At 39.6% G+C, this 19,284-nt stretch overlaps 1 protein-coding gene across 1 annotated transcript in view; it reads right to left on the bottom strand.

Annotated features, from left to right (window-relative positions):
• Positions 1-7,312, bottom strand: part of LOC308250944 (uncharacterized protein) — a 92,389-nt gene extending 85,077 nt beyond the window's left edge. Inside the window, exons 1-3 of the mRNA XM_080673920.1 lie at positions 7,019-7,312; positions 3,039-3,139; positions 1,612-1,681 (exon numbers count right to left, since the gene is read on the bottom strand). Of these exons, the coding sequence (XP_080530046.1) occupies positions 1,612-1,681; positions 3,039-3,139; positions 7,019-7,244 (397 nt within the window). The 5' untranslated portion in view covers positions 7,245-7,312. The remainder of the gene's footprint in view (positions 1-1,611; positions 1,682-3,038; positions 3,140-7,018) is intronic.
• Positions 7,313-19,284: the final 11,972 nt, after the last annotated feature.

The following is a 19,284-nucleotide window of genomic DNA, read 5'->3' as shown; positions in this document are numbered from 1 at the left end:
TTTTTTATCTGTTTTCACTCTCTTCAACCTATTCAGGCACATCTGAATCTACCTCCATCCTCCTCCCCACCTCTCTCCACCCCACTAACACTTCCTTAAAACTCCCTCCTTTTTGGGTTCTGGTGACTGACTGCACTATCAGGTTCTTCCCTGTCTTTTCAACAGTTCACCTCTTCCCTCTCCTCACATTTTATATCTCATTCTTTGATTCCACCATCCCTCCCCTTTCAAGGGTTCCCTAAAGCTCAACCCTACTTTTCTTTATATCCAATCCCACCTCTCCCTCCTTAAGAAATCCTTCCCAATAATGGATTCAACTAGTATTTTTATTGATTAAAACTCCCTCCCTCAAACCTGTTTCTATGTCCACCCTCTCATCCAAGCAGTAGTATCTTCAACCTTGCTTGTACTGTGATGTCTAACTCTGTATTTAGCGTATAGCAAGGGCAGTAGTAGAGGCCCTTGTGTGTTAACTGACATTTTATGATTCTAACATGAAAGATAATATACAAATAACAAATTTATCACCAATACTTAAGGTCCATAAGAAGTTTTGGTTAAAAGTCTGACACCTTGCTTTCGTGGTTCCTTTCAGGATAACTTATTTTTTTAAAAGGACATATAGCTCCCCCTAGAGGAAAATAATGATATTTTAGAAAACAGAACCTCCTAACATATATTCTGAGATTCACCAACAATAAAACTAAAGGGTACATAATAACCACATCAGACTAGCAATTATTAAAAACTCTTCATCTTGCCCTGGCTGGTTTGGCTCAGTGGACAGAGCATCAGATTACAGTCCAAAGGGTCCCAGGTTCGATTCCGGTCAAGGCACGTGCAGGAGGCAAAGAATCAATGTGTTTCTCTCACATTGATATTTCCTCTGTCATTTCCTCTCTTTTCCACTCTTTCTAAAAATCAGTGGAAAAATATCCTTGAGTGAGTATTAAAAAAAAACAACCCACAACAACTCTTCATCTTAAAGATCTTAACAACATATTGTAAGGGATTTATCCTTCTTAAGCAGAAATACATTTGCAGTACTCAAGAGATACTCAGTAATGCCACTGGAAGTTACCTCAGGACCCAACTGCAAAAGACTTTCTTTGTTAGCCCAATAAATCACAGCACTATGGCAATGCGGTCAGAGTCTCGGATTTGGTTCAAGTATAGTCAGTGGCTTTTATGGATCCCAAGACATCTTCCTAAGATTTGCTCTGAGCCACAGAGACCCAGGGTGAGAAAGTGCGAATCAGTATAATTATAACTCTCTGACCGGAAATCAACCCAAATATGTTGGTGTGTTAACACGGGCTATATTTTTAAATATCCTGTCACTTAATAACAACTGCCTTCTTTCCTCAGAACCACATCAAAGTGGCTCATAAGGCCTTTTTAAATGTTAATTGAGTTAATTATTTATTTTTAAGGATATTTTTAATCTATATAATATAAATATAGTATTTAAATATATTTAGCTGTATTACATAAATATATATAAGTACAACATATATTACATAATATATAAGTATATATCCTCTCTTTCTTAAAACTTGACATGCCATTAAATAGAGAAAATTAAGATAATTTAAAAGTTTTTCAAATTACCTTTTTTGTGAATGTCCTTTATATATGGAGCCATGGCAGTCTGTACAAAATCAGGAACATAGCCCAAATCCTAAAATATAAAAATAAATATGTTATCCGCTATGAAATGTATTTGGTCAACTCAAAGGCAACAAACTAATCAATCCTTTAATTACTTTCAAGGCTACTTTTAAGTTAAATTTTACGTAATTGTAATATTTATGTTGTCTGAAAAGAACTAATCCCTTATGAATTTGAAGTTATAATAAATAATAGAAATATCTACATGATATTAAAAATAAACTTAACCTGCATTATTACTAAAGAGATGAAATAAGAATAACTTAACAAATTAATCACTTTTCTTTTGTGATCTATAGCAGTTTTAACTCCAAAGTTTTATTAAAAACTAAAATTCCCAACACTATACATGTCCTCAGCATACCCTTACACTGTCAAGAGAAGGTAATGCTTTCATATTTATTTGGTAGATTATAGAAACAGATGCAGGACACCAATAGGGTGGAGTGGAGTAAGAGTAGTTTAAAGCACAAACTAGATAATTAGTTACATTACTAGGGATTCACTTTTAAATTAACTCTACCAAGTAAAAGAGCTGCTTACATGAATTAAATATCACAAAGTTGATGACATAGCTACACTAAGACTTGGTCATATTCTCTAACAAGCTGCATGATTTGAATGGTCCTCTGGTCTAAATGGAATTTCTGCTGGGATATTCCATGCCTGGGACCAATTTCTTGGCCTTATGTATTAAAACAAAAATAATTAATTTACTGGATCTAACAAAAATATTTCAAAGTTAGGACTAAGACATTGATCACATATTACATATTACAGCATAAGCAATTTTTCATGTTAATAAAGCTTTTCGTAAGTATAATTTTAGTGGCTACATAGGATTTCATTGTCTGGATCTCTCATCATTTACTTAACCATGTCCTTACTGTTGGCCATTTAGGCCTTTCATTTTCTATTCATGTTATAAATAGGGCTACATTATCCATCTTTGTGAGCAAAGCTCTTCCACAGTTAGCTGTAGTTCCTTAAGATAATTCTGACTTAAGTGAAAGTAAATAACCAAACAACTTACATTTTTTCTAATAATGAGACCTAACATTTTCAAGTTTTATAAGTCACTTAGGAAAACATTTTCTTGTGTAATTATCCTTTAAGGTATCATTTCATGGTAATTAAAATGATTACAATAAGGGGGTGGGTGGGTGAGAAGAGATCAAAGAACTTGTATGCATATATGCATAACCCATGGACACAGACAATAGTGTGGTGAAGGCCTGGGGCGGTGGTGGGCTAGAAGGGGCTGTGTGTGGGTGGGTGGGTGTGGGGAAGAGAACATATGTAATACTTTCAACAATAAAGATTAAAAAATAACAATAATAAGTAAATGATTACAATAATGAACTTACAGATGATTTTACTTTGGCAGCAGTTAGGAGGCACATAGTTATCTCCGAGAGATAATCAAAAACCAAATAATCCAGCTTCTCTCCATATAGTAGCTGAGGAACTAGAAGTAAAGCACAAAGTGTAATTCACTTTCTAAAATTTAAATTTAACAATAATTTAATCAACATTTTTTTAAAAGTATGAATGACATCGTATTTTCTTTATGTTATCCAAAATCAGAAGTTGCACACATATGCATGTGCGTTTTGTGGGCATGTCCCTAGGAACCCTTTCAGCTTAATGGGATTTTGGTCACTGTACTTTACATCCGAGCACTGCCATACTGGGGTGATAACCCACACACTTCATCATGATTAAAAGAAAAGTAAATTATTATAGGGTAACAGAAAAATATCTGTAGCCGTGGTAGCAGATTTCCCCATTTCCAGTGCTCTCCAGAATTTATTTCCTTCAAATGGCAAGGATCTCTTTGTAAAAAGAAATGACGAATTTCCAGTTCATCAGGTGTAAATCTTCTTTGCTATTCCAAGCTCATAATCAATTCAGGCAAAAATCAATTCTTCCCCTCACAGCTTTTGGTATGACGGAAAGAGGCAAGGTCAAAGGGAATATCTAACATCTGCTCTTGCCAAGCTCCTAGTTTCCTCCTTCCATTATTCTAAAATAACTGGTTATGTTATTAAAAACCTTGAAGGCAATTCTCAAAGTAAAACACAAGAGACATAAAAGTCTAAAGAAAAATGCTATCATAAAATATGCTGTCCTCCTAAATAGTGTGTGTTTAAGGGTAAGAGCTTTGTCGTAATCTGGTGTCCCTGTCTTCAGCTTTGTCTTAATCTGGTGTCCTTGATGGTACTTAGCAAAAGTTGATGGTTTACATGAGAGTACATTTCAAATCAGCTATTCTTGAAGGTTTCTTCATATCTCTCATTTTTTCATAAGCTATCATGGCATACCCAAGGATTACTTAAGCCTTGAATCTTATTAACTGCCACAGAATTCTTTATTCTGGCATGGTGAAATTCCTAAAACCTACTGTAAAGATTCTATGCAAAGGTTTCTCACAAGCAGAAACATTTTCCACTAGGTTAGGGACTTGACAAAGCCAAATCTTACATGACTCCATAAAATAAATACAGAGTTGGAAGTATTTATTAATTATTGAGATAGTCATTTACATATTTTTCCCAGTATAATGCAACTACCGTCCGACCAGTAGCTATGACGCTCAACGCAGAAGCAGAAACCACAGGCCTGGAAACATGGAACAGACTGATGAATCTCAGAGGGAAGCGGGGGAGGGGAAGGGCGGGAAGAGATTAACCAAAGATTTCATATGCATACTAGAGGCTCAGTGCACAGATTCGTGCACCGGTGGGGTCCCTCGGCCTGGCCTGAGTCCTCTCGTAATCCGGGGCCCCTCGGGGGATGTCGGAGAACCGGTTTCGGCCTGATCCCCACAGGCCAGGCCGAGGGACCCCACCGGTGCACTATTTCGTGCACTGGGCCTCTAGTACCATATAAGACAGATAGATGGCTCTTACCATCATAAGAGTAAACTCAGACATGATGTACATACAAAAAAACATTAAAAGAGGAGAATTATTGAAAGATGAGTGGCCCTATAATTAATGCTATGTTACTAGTATTTCTCCACGACACTTGAGCTCAGAAAGGTCACAAGCAACTATGTTGGGATAAGTAGTACCATCCGAGATGTCTGACAATCTCCAGCTAAGCCATTCTACAGACAGCACATGGAACAGAATCTTTCATCAGTGACTTCAGAGAAGGAAGAAATATCTCACTTTGGGACTTTATGCCAAGATGTTTAGCAACCATGCAAAATTCAAACAGGCACAAGCAGTAAAATCCAACTGCATAAGAAGGCAGCTGGATACCCAAACATGGATTTTAGAGCAGGAAAAGTCCATGTTGGAGGCATAAATGTAGAGTCTTCCAAGGTACTGATGTTAAATATTATAGAGGAGAGCACCTATGCCTGGGACATTCCAAACTTTAGCTTGTAAGAAGAAGAGGAACTAGTCAAGGAGACTGGGAAGGAAGGGGCAGGAAAGAAGGAGGAAAACTTCACGAGATTTCAAGAAGAAAGCATTTTAAGGAGACAGTGATCAATTTAGTTAATACTACTACTGATAGGTCAAGGAATAGGAGGGCCAAGATTGACCCCTCAATTTAGGAGTCATTGGCAAAATGGGTGGAGGTTATTAGTCCCAGCTTCTCTGAAATAAGAAATACAAGGTTCTGGCCTGGCCGGTATGCTCAGTAGTTAGAGCACTAACCCGTGCACGGAAGGGTCACGAGCTCGATTCCCAATCAAGAATCAAGGGCATGTACGGAGGGTGCGGAAGGCCGGCCCCAACTGGGGATATCTGGCCCCAACCAGTCGGTATGTCTCTCTCACATCAATGTTTCTTTCTTCTCCCTTCCTTCCACTCTCTAAAAATCAATGGAAAAATATCCTTGGGTGAGGATTAACAACAACACAAAAAGAAGAAGAAAAATGAAGTTCCAAGAGATTAAATAAATTGAACACCAAGGTCACATATCATTAGCCAATTAGCAGCAGAGCTGGGCCCAGAACCCACACTGAACACAAGCCTTCAGAAGTTAGTCATGTTTCTTGAATCCCAGAGCAGGCCCTTCTTCAATAACATATTATGATGTCAACTTCCCCTTGGTAACTGTGATGCAGAAGGAGACCTCTAAAAGAACATTAAGACCTTAAACAAAAAGGAATAAACACCAATATTAGAATTTCGGGGCACAATGACAGTGAGACAGAGACAATACCCTTCAAATCAAATGAAAGAGGTAGACACTGCCACCACAGCAAGCCCAGGTGTCAAAACACACTGCAATACAAAGAAATGCTTACATCTCCTCCAAGGGAATTCTCTGGGCATAGTATTTCACTAGATGGCTTCCATGTAAATAAACTGATCAATAAATTCCCCCAGGCCCCATTCCCATATGTTACTAGCTCTATGTATAATCAGGGCTTGAATAATGGGGATCTGATTCCCCACCCTCTTCTGATTTTTTTTTTTATCCTCACCTGAGGATATTTTTCCATCGATTATTAGGGAGAGGGAAAGAGAGAGAAACATCGATGTGAGAGAAACACATCGATTGGATGACTCCTGCATGAGCCCCCACCAGGGCCCAGGCCTGGAGGAATCTGCAACCAAGGTATGTGTGCCCTTGACAGGAATCGAACTGGAACCCGGGCCTCTTCAGTCAGCAGGTAGATGCTCTATCCAGCTAGGGCCACCTGACTTTATCAAGGTGCCCAAAAGGAGGGAGAGGGAGAATACATTTTTACTTTAGGTTTTAGTTTTAAATTAAATTTTCATTTTAAGATTTAAAAATTCTAACACATTTCTAGGGGGCCAGAGGCACAAGAGAGTCCTAAACCATTTAGGTATAATGCCCGTTTTAACAGTCCCAACTGCTCGCCTCAAATCACAACCACCAACAACCAAGGAGTCAGTCTGCTGCCAAAGTCCGCTGAACGATTTTGCAGACTAGGAAAGTGAAGAGTTCCAAAGGGAAGACGGGGGCCAGGTGGAGGAAAAGACGGATTTGGCTCTGAACTGACTTGTTACTCAGGATGGAGCGGAGGGAGTGGCTGACGGTCCCAGGGCCGGGAAAGAGAGGGAGGCGGGCACTTTTCCAGGGGGAGGTGGAGCCAGCGCTGGCCCCTGGCCCACTCGGCTTCGGGAGAGGAGAAAGGTCGCCGCAAGGCTGGGACGCATGGCGCAGAAAAGCCCGGTCGCGGGGCTCGAAACTTTCCAGAGTTCCCAGTGCCCTGACTCCGGGAGCTAGTCCCCGCACGTGGTGTCCCTGCAGGGCTGCAGCTAACCCCTCGCGCCTCCCTTCCAACCTTTCCTTCCGGGGAAGCGGGCAGAGAGGGGCTCGGTGGAGTGAGCGCCGGCGCAGATCGCAGCCACGTTACCTGATGCCGCCGTGTCTCCCCAGAAGGCGGAGGCGCAGCCGATACGCACGGCACAGCCCCGCGACCCCGGCTGCTCACCCGCGCCGGCCTCTGCCCGCGTGCCCAGTGCCCGGGGGCCTGCGCCCCAAGCGGCCGCCCGCGTGAGCCGGAGCCCGAGCCCAAGCCCGAGCCCGAGCCCAAGCCGGACAGTCTCCCGCAGCTGGCGCAGCGGTCCGACACAGCTCATGGCGCGCTCTCCACACCCGAGAGCCCGGCCGCCCTCGCGTTCGCTCCGTGGAGTAACCGCGCCGCGCGCGCCCCCTCCTGGCCACGCCCCACCCGCGCCCGAAGCCCGGGCCTCGGGGCCCCAGTCCTGCCACCCAGGGCTCCAGCTCCAGTGACTGCGACAATCATCACTACGAAACAGAAGTGAAGGGTTGCTGGTTCAACTCCTCTCCTCTGTTCAGGCAAAGGATCCTCACGCCCTATTCCCTTTCAAATTCTGAGTCTGAGAAGGAAATAACAAAACCATTAAGTTAAAGATATGGGGGCCCCTGACTTCTTTTCCAAGGAGCTAGAGAATTATAACAACGCCAGCTTTCCTTCTACAGCCAGGCCAGTGAAGAAACTATTTACAAGAAACTAATCTAAGAGCTTTACTTATTTTATTTACTTTGCAGGCTTTTGAGTTCATGTTTTAAAATTTTTAATATTTATTAACACTTTAAATAGAACAACCCAACGAGATGGATAATACAATGATCCCCAGTGCACAATTGAGGAAACGCTAAGTAAGTCCTGTATCCAGGGTCACACAGCTAGAAGTTATAAAGCTGGAATTGAAACCCAGGCAGTCTGGCTCCAGTATCCACACTCTCGGCTCTCAGGGTACACTTCCCAGTTAGAAAAAATAATAATAATAACTGTGATCTCATGTAATCTCCACAGCAAACCAACCAGGTGGGTACTGTTATTGTCTCTATCTTACAGGCAAGGAAACTTAGGCACAGAGAGGCTAATAATGGAGCTAGAAATTGGTGCAGGCAAGACACTAGCAGCCAGTTTGATCCTTAACTACCATGCGAGGGGAGATGCGAGTCATACAGAAGGAGGAGGAATTGCCTACAAAGTGTGTGAAGCTTTCATAACCTTCACATACTGAGCCCCTGGGCTTTAGGCCCAGTCCCTCCTGTCCTTCCTCAGGCTTAGCACTGGGTAGGACGGTCTTTCCAAGTAGCTCCACCATTCCTGCACTCCACTGGCCATAAGGGGGCCCGAGACTGAACTCAGAGCCACCCTAAGGTCCAGCAGGTTTGCCGCCGCTGGGACAACTCCTCCCTGAGTTGGGCATAGCATATTTAAAGGGCCTTCACATGTGAGCTTCATTCCTTTTGTGGCCAGGCCCCCAGGATGCTTTGGGAAGGCATAACCAGGGGCACCAGTACCACCAAACCCTCTTTGCTCCTACTTTGGAAACAGTGTAGCTGTCTGAAGGGGAACAAGAGCACAGAGAAGAGGCACAGAGGATGTGTAAGGCCATGACCAAATTAACAACTTGATTTATTTCAGTTTATGAAGTTCATTTCTTTCTCCCCACGGAGGCAAGGCCTATCTTGCTCAATGTAGTGAGTTCCAGCGATTCTGGGGCTGGTCGTGGAAAAACCTTATCATCATAAGGAGGGAGGAGCACACAGCAAGCTTTATTTGGGCAACACTTTGACAAGTGTGCATGCAGGAGCGGAACAGAGGAGTCCCACGCAGCCTGGGACCATCCAGAGACTGTGGCCACCCAGGGCGATCCCCCAGAACAATAGGAAGGTAAGGGAACGGCCCAGGGAATGATGGATTGGGAGAGGGTACTCACCTGTGTAGGTGAGGCCACTCAGCCATCCCTCTGGGAGTCTCTGGACCAGGGAGCTCCCCAAGACAGCAGTAGAGTGGGGTCTATAATCGCCACAAAGTTATACAACATTTGACCAGCAAATATTGGATGTAGTTTTTCAAAGTATGCAAAGCAGGCCGGTTCTCAATAGCTAAAAGTCTGCTTATTTGTGCTGTGTTTAAAACAGTTGAGTGTGTTTTAAATATGAGAATTAGATGCTGGTGCCTCCAGGCTTTTGAGTTCATGGGTCCCAGTTTTTTGTGAAGAAATCATCAACCCAGAAACCAATGTACAGGGCCATCTTTGGCTTATTACTGTAACATCCTAAGATCCAATAGGAAGTACACCCAAACACACCCAGAATCCACAGTTCCACCAGGCCAAGTCTCTCTGAGGCATGTCACACTCAAATTCTGAGTTTAGGGTTCTGACCTGATCCACTTTGAATGTTGGTGATTGAGGCTGGCTGATGATTTATTCCTACATTGCCATCCCTCTGCACAAAGGCAGAGGAATCTAATATTCAGACAGTCAATTATACACATACAAAAGGAGTGGGTCGGCGGATATTTTACCTACAAGAATCTGCGAGGCAGTTTGCATAGATAAGTATGTATCCACACGCCTGTGCCTGTTGTTGTCAAAGAATAAAACAACTTCACCAGCAGGTGTCTCTGTTACATTACTTATCAGAGAGAGTCTGGCTCTCTTGATGGGACCTTAAATAAAATACACTTCTAGTTGTTTATATTCTGGTCACTAGCTCCAGTAAGTGCTATGTAATCACAGCCATCAACAATGACGTATGTGACATTAAACCCATTTACTATTCAATCCAACAGATTCCTCCAAGCTTCTCAGGAAATTCAGCACAACTAGGAGGTTAACTTCACAGAATAATGAACAAATTCTATTTACTACTAGACAATCCACCTGCTTCTGGCTCCATAGAACATGAAATAAGTAAAATGACTACCCCACTGCTCCTTCTAGATTATCAGACATACCCAACAGCCAAGGGACTCTCCATAGAATACTGTTCATTAGTCTTTCATTTGAAAGCATTCCAAGGCCCAGATATACAGGTGAACCCAACTCCCCAAGGTTTCATTCTGGAGATCTGAAAGGCTTTGGCATATCTGTAGGATTGGGGCATGAGGCAGGGACAGAGCCATTCTTTCGTTCTCTGTCTATTCTGTTAGATTTAAAGTCAGGTCCAACTTCTGTCCTCAGGCCCTTTTGATTTTCACACCTTGTTTCCTTCTTGGAAACCCTCATTGTCCCCCATGGACTCAACATTGGTTCTCATTCCCAAATCCCTGTCTTCAGCATTCCAATACCATCACCTACTACAGGTTTCACTACTGCTCAAAGTTCAAATGTTAGAAAACGGACTCGTTTTCTGTCTCCCCTAAATCGGTTCCTCCTTCTTATTTTCCTACTTGTGTTAATTGTCAACTCTTCTTTTCCTCAGAGTTATTATCTTTGACCCTTTCCTCCCTTGGCTCTTCCTCCCAATTCAACCCTTCTTTCCTAAACAGACTGGTCTTTTCTCGTCTATTTCTATAAAATGCTTGAATGTTTCCAGACTATTTCTTGTACACCTCCTATGTGCAAGGACTTCTGCAATGTGTTAAGGCATTGGGCTTGAGACCAGTCTATTTGTCATTCTTTTGGCAGCATTGAACCAATACTCCTAAAGCAACAGATGTCAGTAAGTTGATCACCAAACATTTAATTTTTAACTTAAATAGGAGAAACTGATGCAGCTTGGTTTTAAAAAGTTCTTTTTGGAACAAGAAATAATTTCAGTGTGCCTTCAGTATAAAATGTAACAGAGGAATTGAATGATCTTTGAAATTGCCGAATAGAAATCAGCCTCCTTATGAAAAGCAGGAGTGATTACTCTTTACAGTGTGAGGCAGTGGGTCTCCTACTCTGCTGCACATAGTATAGTAATCACCTGGGGAAGCGGCTCATAAAATGCAGACCCCTGGGGTCCATACCCAGATACTCTGATTCAGTAGATCTGCAAAGGGGCCAAGGAATCTGCATTTTTAAACAAAATAAAAATCTAAGGAGAATTTTTAAGAAACAGTCATACAGGAGAAAAGTCTAAGTACTTGAAATAGAATACTGTTCTTACATTATGAAATTGCTTCACACAACTACTCTTGGTCACCTAATTGTGTTAGTTGAGTCTTTAATTCTCTGCCAATAGTTGACTGTCTCCTCTAATTTTGTCTTTAGAAGCTCATATCTTTGGTTTCTAGTTTTATCTCAGATTTAAATTCCAATCTTGGTAGAAGTAACACCTTAGGCCAGATTAGTATTTCATGCTTCACTACATGTGAGTTTCTCAGATCCTGTTCTTGGGAGAGCAGGAAGGAAGTAGGGATTCCTGAAAGGAGAAAGAAGGTACCACCATGCACCCCAGTAGGGTAGGATACTGGGGCAAAGCTGGGAGTCGGTGGTATGTTTTCTTACAACAGACAGAGGTGTGGCAGTCTGAGGTTTAATTGCAGGTTGTAGTTGAGGAATGGGGTGAGGAACCCAAGATCCTGGATCCGAACACTCTGCAGGAACTTCCCAAATGTAAGCCAGGTCTCCCTCTTATTGGTGCTGGCATGGGACATAGGTGAGTGAGCTGGGCTAAAGCATGGGACCAGGACAGACAAACCTAAGGAGAGGGGCAGGTAAAGGCCACTTGGCTTTCTTTACCATACACACTCTCTCTGGTCCTGTGTGTTTTAAACATTTCCCTTAAGTTAGTGCAAAAAGCTCCGAAACACAACACTATATCAATTCCCTCATCTCCCACTTCCCAGTATTTTATTTAACTTTGTTAAGGTTGTACGGTTTGCTTTGGCCCCACTTGTTCCAAGCAAGTGGAAGTAGCTCAGAGGCCTGTTTGTGGCCTTGTCTCCTGATACTCCATACAGTGGATCAGAAGCAGTGACCAGTAGCTCTTGGAAATTCCTCCTAGTGCTGTGGCATCCTGGGATTTGTCCAGCCCATTTTATGGACACCATTTAAACTTGGGTTTGTTTTAAAGTGTTATATAGTTTTGCTTTCGTCTTCAAAAAATTAAATACATGGGGGGTCCCTTTCAGTCAAAAAGTCACAGTGACTGTCTCTCTCCGCTCCTGATGTCACTCAAATGGAGCCACAGAAGAATCACCATGGTTTGTCCGAGTTTCACAACTGACCTGCACTGTGATATCTGATGACCTTGTTACATCTGTCAACAGCTTTTGCTCAGAGACAGATGCTTTCGAGGCTGGTGTACTTTGTCTTTTCTTGACTGATCTTGTAAGCCCTTAATGGTCATGTGCTTGGCCTCAAATGGCATTTTAATATTTTTTTTTAGTGTTTTTAGCAATATTTACTATTTAGTAATGGTTTATGAAAACATACTTTATTCACTCAACAAACGTTTATTGAGTTCACTGTGTTAAGTGCAGCAGATAAAAAGCCTGCCTTCATGGGGCTTACATAAAATTTATTTTAATTAATTTATTTTTGCTGATTATAATAATATCTTAACATTTTATGGGATTTTGAGACCTCATTTAGAATATCTGGCTAATAAGTTATATTGAGCATATTTTTTGTAGAGAACCTTAAATACAAGGCTGAGAAGTTTGTATTTAATAGGATAAGAGATAGGGAGTCCTTGCAGGTTTCGATGAGGCGAATGACATCATCAGATGGGATTCGTGGTGATTGCGGGCTAGAGTTCACAGGGTTCCTCTACTTTATTTTCACTCTGTCTCTTACCTGGATTTGTCAAATCTCTGACAGCCCCAACTAAAAATGTATATACATATTGGCTTCAAACTGCCCACCCTCCAGGAGGCCTGAAGGTGGCAATAGTGAGCCATCCATGAGCTTTGTAACTAACCCCACAATTTGTAACTAGCCTTTAACCAATTTGGGGGTGCATATTTGAGTAAGCATTATTTCAGGAATTTTCCTAGTATAATCCTACAGGAGCTACAGGCAGTTCATTTCAGGATGATATGAAGAAGGGGCGTGAAAAAGGAGCCTTCCATCCCACAATGAGATGGTGCAATATTAACTATCCATGAAGTGATCATGGGGAAACCAACCTAATAAAGCATATTGGATGAGATCCACAAGAAGTATTGCTATAAGATTATCAGATAGTTTTCTGAAAAGAGGGCTTCACGACTAAGCAAGTGGTTTCCTGGATGTGGGTAAACAGAATTTCCTCGGTGCTGTTTGTAAAAAAAATGAAACACTGTGTTCTGAATTTTGACTTATTTTGTTTCTTTGTAGATGAGCATGTCCTGGTTAGTCCTGCAGGAAGACCATATCTCAGGAACCTACTGGCACAATAGTTATCAACTAAGAATGTGGTTGACACTCTGCTCTTCCTTGCAAAACGTTCAGTAAATATTTGGGCTTTTACAAATCGCACCTTTGTTTACCAAGCAGAGGTCACTGCTCCACCACTCAAGGTAAAGCACACACAGCAACCCCCATTTCAAGAAGAGTAACATAAGCCATCTTTCGTGGAAGAAGCAAGGCCCTTCCAAATGTCAATAACAAGTTAACTTTTATACACTGCGTACTCTTTTTTTATGGATTTAATTTTGAATGGAAAGGACTATAAGTGCAATCACAGTTAGATAGTAAACTAACCCAAGTAGTTAGAATTTAGCACAAAGATACAGGTCATATTTAATTTGTTTTCATTCAAGATGAAAGCTTAAAGTAAATGTGGGCATTAAGCTAAGATGTCTTTTTATTGACCTCATAACATTTTCTATTCTTCTAACCTTCCCTCTTTCTTTGGGAATATTATATAATTTTTCCCCTCAAAGATTCTTTATTTGAGAAAATCATGAGAATTTTCATCAAACAGAGGAATGTAACTTTATTTTGTTGTTACCACACTCACTTACTCTTGTAATTATTCCGCTGATCACATCTAGTGATGAAAATTGTTTCAAAGGGTAAGGGGTCTCAAATTGTAATTTATGTGAAGCTAGAAACAAACAAACAAACAAACCAAGAACTCAGTAACGGACTAATTGGCACAGCAAACCCTTAAATCTAACTTTTCCATTCCAATTTGTCTCAATCCGGGCAGCCTCAGAGCGTTCCTTGATCTCTGGCCAGTATTAAAAATGGCTGATTCTTGGCCATTTTTGTCTCTGGATGTAATTCTGATTGGGACAATCCTTCTTTCTCTGGGCACTGGCTTGCTTAACTTTCTAAATCTCAACCAAAGCACCCCAGCCCCTTGGTCCAATGCCCCAATTGGTACATCTGATGGAGCTTTATAAAGTTAAGAAGCTCAAAACCCAGGTGACTGCCTCACTGCCCCCAGCCCCACCGCCCCATGAGAAGGCCAGATTACATAGCCCCTATTGGTTTTCTGTCTTTGATTTACACAGTGAAACTAAAAGTACATTGTTCACAGACTGAAAAAACATTTTCATTTTCACTTTCCTTGGGCTATTTTTATAAACAAGCAAATATGCTAACAGATAACTTTGTTTCCCTTAGTGGGATATTTTTACTAAGGTTGGACTGATTTTCAACCTGCCATCAAATCATTTTCTTCCTGCCTATTTTGAGGAAATCCACTTCTGAGGAGTCAGGTTACCAGTATACATTTAACTTAGGTCTATAAATGGTTTACTTATTAGAAAAATGGACATATCATTGTCAGCATTGAGTCGAGCTTCCTGGGACCTCCCGATGGATGTATCTTTCTTTAAAGTACTGAGAGAATTCAGTTCATCAAATTTTATTGAACTTGAACCATGTAGTCAGCATTGAAAAACTGGTTCTGCCTATAATTGGACGGAAAATATAAACATCATAAAACAATTAAAATTCAGGTTTGAGAAAGACTGTAAAAGACCATCCAACCACCTTGTTTCTAACCCAGAGAGGAAGCTAGAAAGGCATATCAGATAGACCTAGATAGATGCAAATATATGTTCATATAATCTCATATACATATATGCATAAACACATCATATTTTAAAATCCATAACCTCTGCTAGGAACTCCTTCCGTCCATGAATTGTTTTCATAATAACATCTTGTATCTGTATGCTACCTTAGATCAAGAAGTGTTTTGTGATTATATTTAGAAGCGTGGTTGAGAGTACAGGCATTGGGCCTAAGGATTTGAATCCCTGTTCTGGAACAGTGATCTTGCATATATCACTGTAACCTCTCAAAGACCCTCTTCATTTATGCGTTGCAGATAACTATATCTCCCTCTAGGCTTGTTCTGAGGATTACATGAGAGAACATGCAAAATAGCAACAACTAAACTACAGCATGACAGCGAGCATTAAGAAGATGCTCAAAACTGGTGGTTCTTTCTGTTATTCCTTCAGGCCTACATCATTTTCCCCAGGTCAAGAACTTAAAGTAACTCTACCAAATCAAATTTGAATTCAGCAATAACTTTGGAGTGTAAATGAACAAAACAGAGAAGGAACTCGTAGAGTGACTTATTAATATACATGAAGACTGTTAGCAGTAGATGTTATATTTTCAATTCAGAACACAAATGGCTGGTAGATAATTTGGGAAATTATTATTTCAATAAACAAGCTCATTGACCTCTGAATTAAATTAAATGATTATTTTGGCTTACATACTACCTGTGCTTTTTTCTCGGAAAACAAACCTGGAAGTAGAGGAAATTTGATTTAAGAAATATTGTTATTTCCTGGAATTTGTTAATCATTTATAATTTATCAGAGGAAAAAACTGGCCCAAACCTGGAAGAGAACAGGTAGTTAAAATGTAATAAACCTAGTGACTGAAAGCAGGGCCAATGTAGGTCACTAAATCACTATTGGCCATTTTCTCTCAGAGAACATCTTACCTAATAGGATTCTGATTTACAATTAGAGATTGTGGTAAAAAGCAAATATTTTCTTTAAAGTTATGATACCACATCTCAGATTCCAACACAAGTCAGAAAAAAGCCAGGAATACAAGTATTACTAAAATGGAATAAGATGGAATTTCCAATTTCTTTAAGTGTTTATCAGTCTTGTTCATATGAGATTATGTATTCTCTCTATGTAAGATTTAACACAAAGTGATGAATTGGTATCTTAAATCCAACAAATCAATATTTTATTGTCTTCCACAAGAAGAACCACAATGACAGACAGCATGCTCTATTTGGCACACTGTGCTTGAACTCTGATTGGAATTACACCTTCTCACAAGACTAGTTCTATAATCATTTCAGCTTTGATTGGTGGAATTAATTTAGGTGGAGTCTCTACCTAAGTTAGACAGCCAGATGCTTTCTTCTCTGTAGAGCATTACAAAATCAGCCTGCAGTTAGTAGCAACAGATCATTGATTAGAGACAACTTTTTGTAGCTGGAACAACAATATTTGGTCCCCATGAGCCAGATATGCCAATAATGGTTACTCCACAATTCTATGAAATAAAATACTTATTTATACAAATTCCAATTGTCAATTTGAAACATTTGGTAATTCATAAGCCTTATAAACATTTATTTAACATTTTCTGTGAATCAGGCAATGTGCTCAACACATCATTTCATTGAATCCTGGTAATAGTTCTATGAAGTATTATTGTCAATAATTTTTTCTATTTTATTAATGCAGATATTGAAACTCAAAAAAGTTAAGTAACTTGTACTAAATGGCACAGTAAGTTGTACAGATAGGATTCAAACTCTACAGCTCTTAACAACTACTTATGCATAGTCTCTTCAATTGAGTTATACTTCCCTTGAAAAGCAATTCCTTAATCACTTTTTATAGCCAAATAAAAAGTAATCAAGAAATAATTAGTATAGCAAATAAATTATTAAATATTTTAATTATTTTGGGGATACATAGGTACTATGAACATATAGTCAAAATTTTAAGTATACAGAGAAATGAAGCCTTTCTCCCACCTTATCCTTCATTCTCCTGCTCCACGCCTCTCCACAGAGGCAAACACTGGTAGACTCTAGAATGTAATCCTGAAATGATATTCAGTGTGTATACTGATGTGTGTATATGTATTCTGTTTTCTTTTAGTATGTTGGCTTTGATTTTGTATATAGTGGTTTTTTGTTTTGTTTTGGGCTGGGAAGAAGTTTATTTTAATGTAGTTAAAATTCATTAGTCTTTTCTGGAAGTTTGTGTCATATTTAGATAGACCTTCCATACTCAAATTTTATCAATAATTTCCTATTTTCTTCTAGTATTTTTGTGGATTCCTCTTTTATATTTCAATATGTGTTCAATATGTAATTTATTTTGGCATAGGAAGTTAGGTATGCATACCACTTAATTTTTCCCCCCAGATAACTTCCCAGTTGTTCTAATACCATACTAATGCCACATATTTAATAATTTTTTCTATCTTCACTGATATGCAATACCAACTTTATCATACTAAACATCAAAATATAATTAGGCCTATATCTTGATAATATTTATCCAGCTCCTATGAACCAGTATCATATTGTTTAAAATATTATGGATTTATAATATGCTTTCATATTTGACAGATATTCTTGTCCTCATTCTTCTTCTTGTTTAGAATTGTCCAAGATGGTTTTCTCTTTTTTTAATTTGAGCTTTAGAAACAGCTAATCTAATTCTTTAAAAAGGGAAGAAAATAAGAAGAAAACTTTTTTATAGTTTTATTGGAACATTAGTACAATTCCATATTATGGAAATGACTGATATTTTTATTGATTCTTTTTATTTAGAAATAGAGCATGATTTTCATTTTTCCAATTCTTATTTTATAACCCTAAAGTATTGTTTGGAATTTTTAATGATATTGATTCTGTCTATTACTTATTAAATTTTTCCTTAGATATTTTATCTAGTTGTATGTGTGTGGTTGAAATTATAAGTGTGATGGCTGTTATATAGAAAACTAGAGGCCAGAAGCAAGGGCCTTGGTCCCAGCCCCCGCCCGCTGCTACTGCAGCTGGGGGCCTCTGCTGCCTCTGCCTTGGCCCCCACCTGCAGTGGCTTTGTCCAGAAGGAAGGACATCCAGAAGGACATTCAGTCTAATTAGCATATTACCCTTTTATTATTGTAGATGATTGATTTCTAATTAGTAATTTTTATACAACTACCTTATCAATAGCTACTTTCTGATTGATCATTTATTTATCTTTACATATTATCCTTGCCAAAGTCATTTAATTTTGCACTTGGAAGCTTTGAGAGTTATTAGAAGTGTTAACTCTAAAGACTTATTTCCAGCCGAATTCAATTCAATATCAACAAATCATTACTGAATGTTAAATATTCTTATGCTAGGTGCAGTAGCTATAAAAATAAGTTTAGCATCTAATGAGGTGCACTCTACACGTATATAGCAATACAAGGTTTCTATAAATGCTATGAAAAAGGCTGAGCTGTGGCCTCGAACTTTTGGGTTTTGTTTTGGAAGGAGTAGGAATCATGAAATAGGACATTCAGGTTGTATACAAATTTGATGGAGATGCAAGAGTGTGTATGAAGGCAATCCAGGCAGAGGGCGGTACATATAAAAAGAGAAACACAGTCTGAGAGTACTCTATGGTGCACATTAAGGCGATGTTATGTGATCCCACGAGAGAAAACACAGCAAAGGTGGGAAGGGACAATTATGTTTACATTCATTATGGTGGGAGATAGGGAGTCACTGAAGGCTTTTGATCAGGTGAATGTCATCATCAGAGCTACATTATAGGAAGATTAATCTGTCAGCATTGTGACAAATGATTTGGAGCAGGAAGTGACTGGAGTGGAGGAAGGGAGATCAGTCAGCAGGCAGTGTAGACAAGCAATGTGGACAAGAAATAAGGGGGCCTCCTCTAGCATGCTGGCAGTGGAAATAGGAGGAATAAAATAAAAGCGATAGTGTGAAGATAGTTCTAACAACAAGCTTTAACAACTGATTAGATACATGGTTAAGGAGAATGAGGAAGACTGTGACTTTAATTGGCTGGTGGTCCAATGATGTGACTGGCAATAATTGGTAAGTCAGAGAGAGAAACTATTAAAGAAGAGAGAAAAGGCCACAAATCTGGGTTTCATATATTCACCTTGTTGTCATAATTAATTATTTACTGAGTATGTAATGGACAATGTGGTAACTAAATAATACTACACTGTTATATTTGAAAGTTGCTAAAAAAGTAAATCATAAAAGATCTCATCACAAGAAGAAATATTGTGTAACTATGTGTAGTGATGGATGTTGACTAGACTTATTGTGGTGATCATTTTGCAATATACCCAATCGTGATGTCTTACACCTGAAATTAATATAATGGTATATGTCAATTATATCTCAATTAAAAAGAAAGAAAAGATAACGGCCAACACACAGCGGGGAGGAACATATTTCCAGTGTCACTTG

This window comes from Plecotus auritus (genome assembly GCF_963455305.1).
Source record: "Plecotus auritus genome assembly, chromosome: 6".
Lineage (NCBI taxonomy): Eukaryota > Metazoa > Chordata > Mammalia > Chiroptera > Vespertilionidae > Plecotus > Plecotus auritus.
Note: the sequence above shows the minus strand (reverse complement) of the source record. Positions and strands in the feature narration are given on the sequence as shown.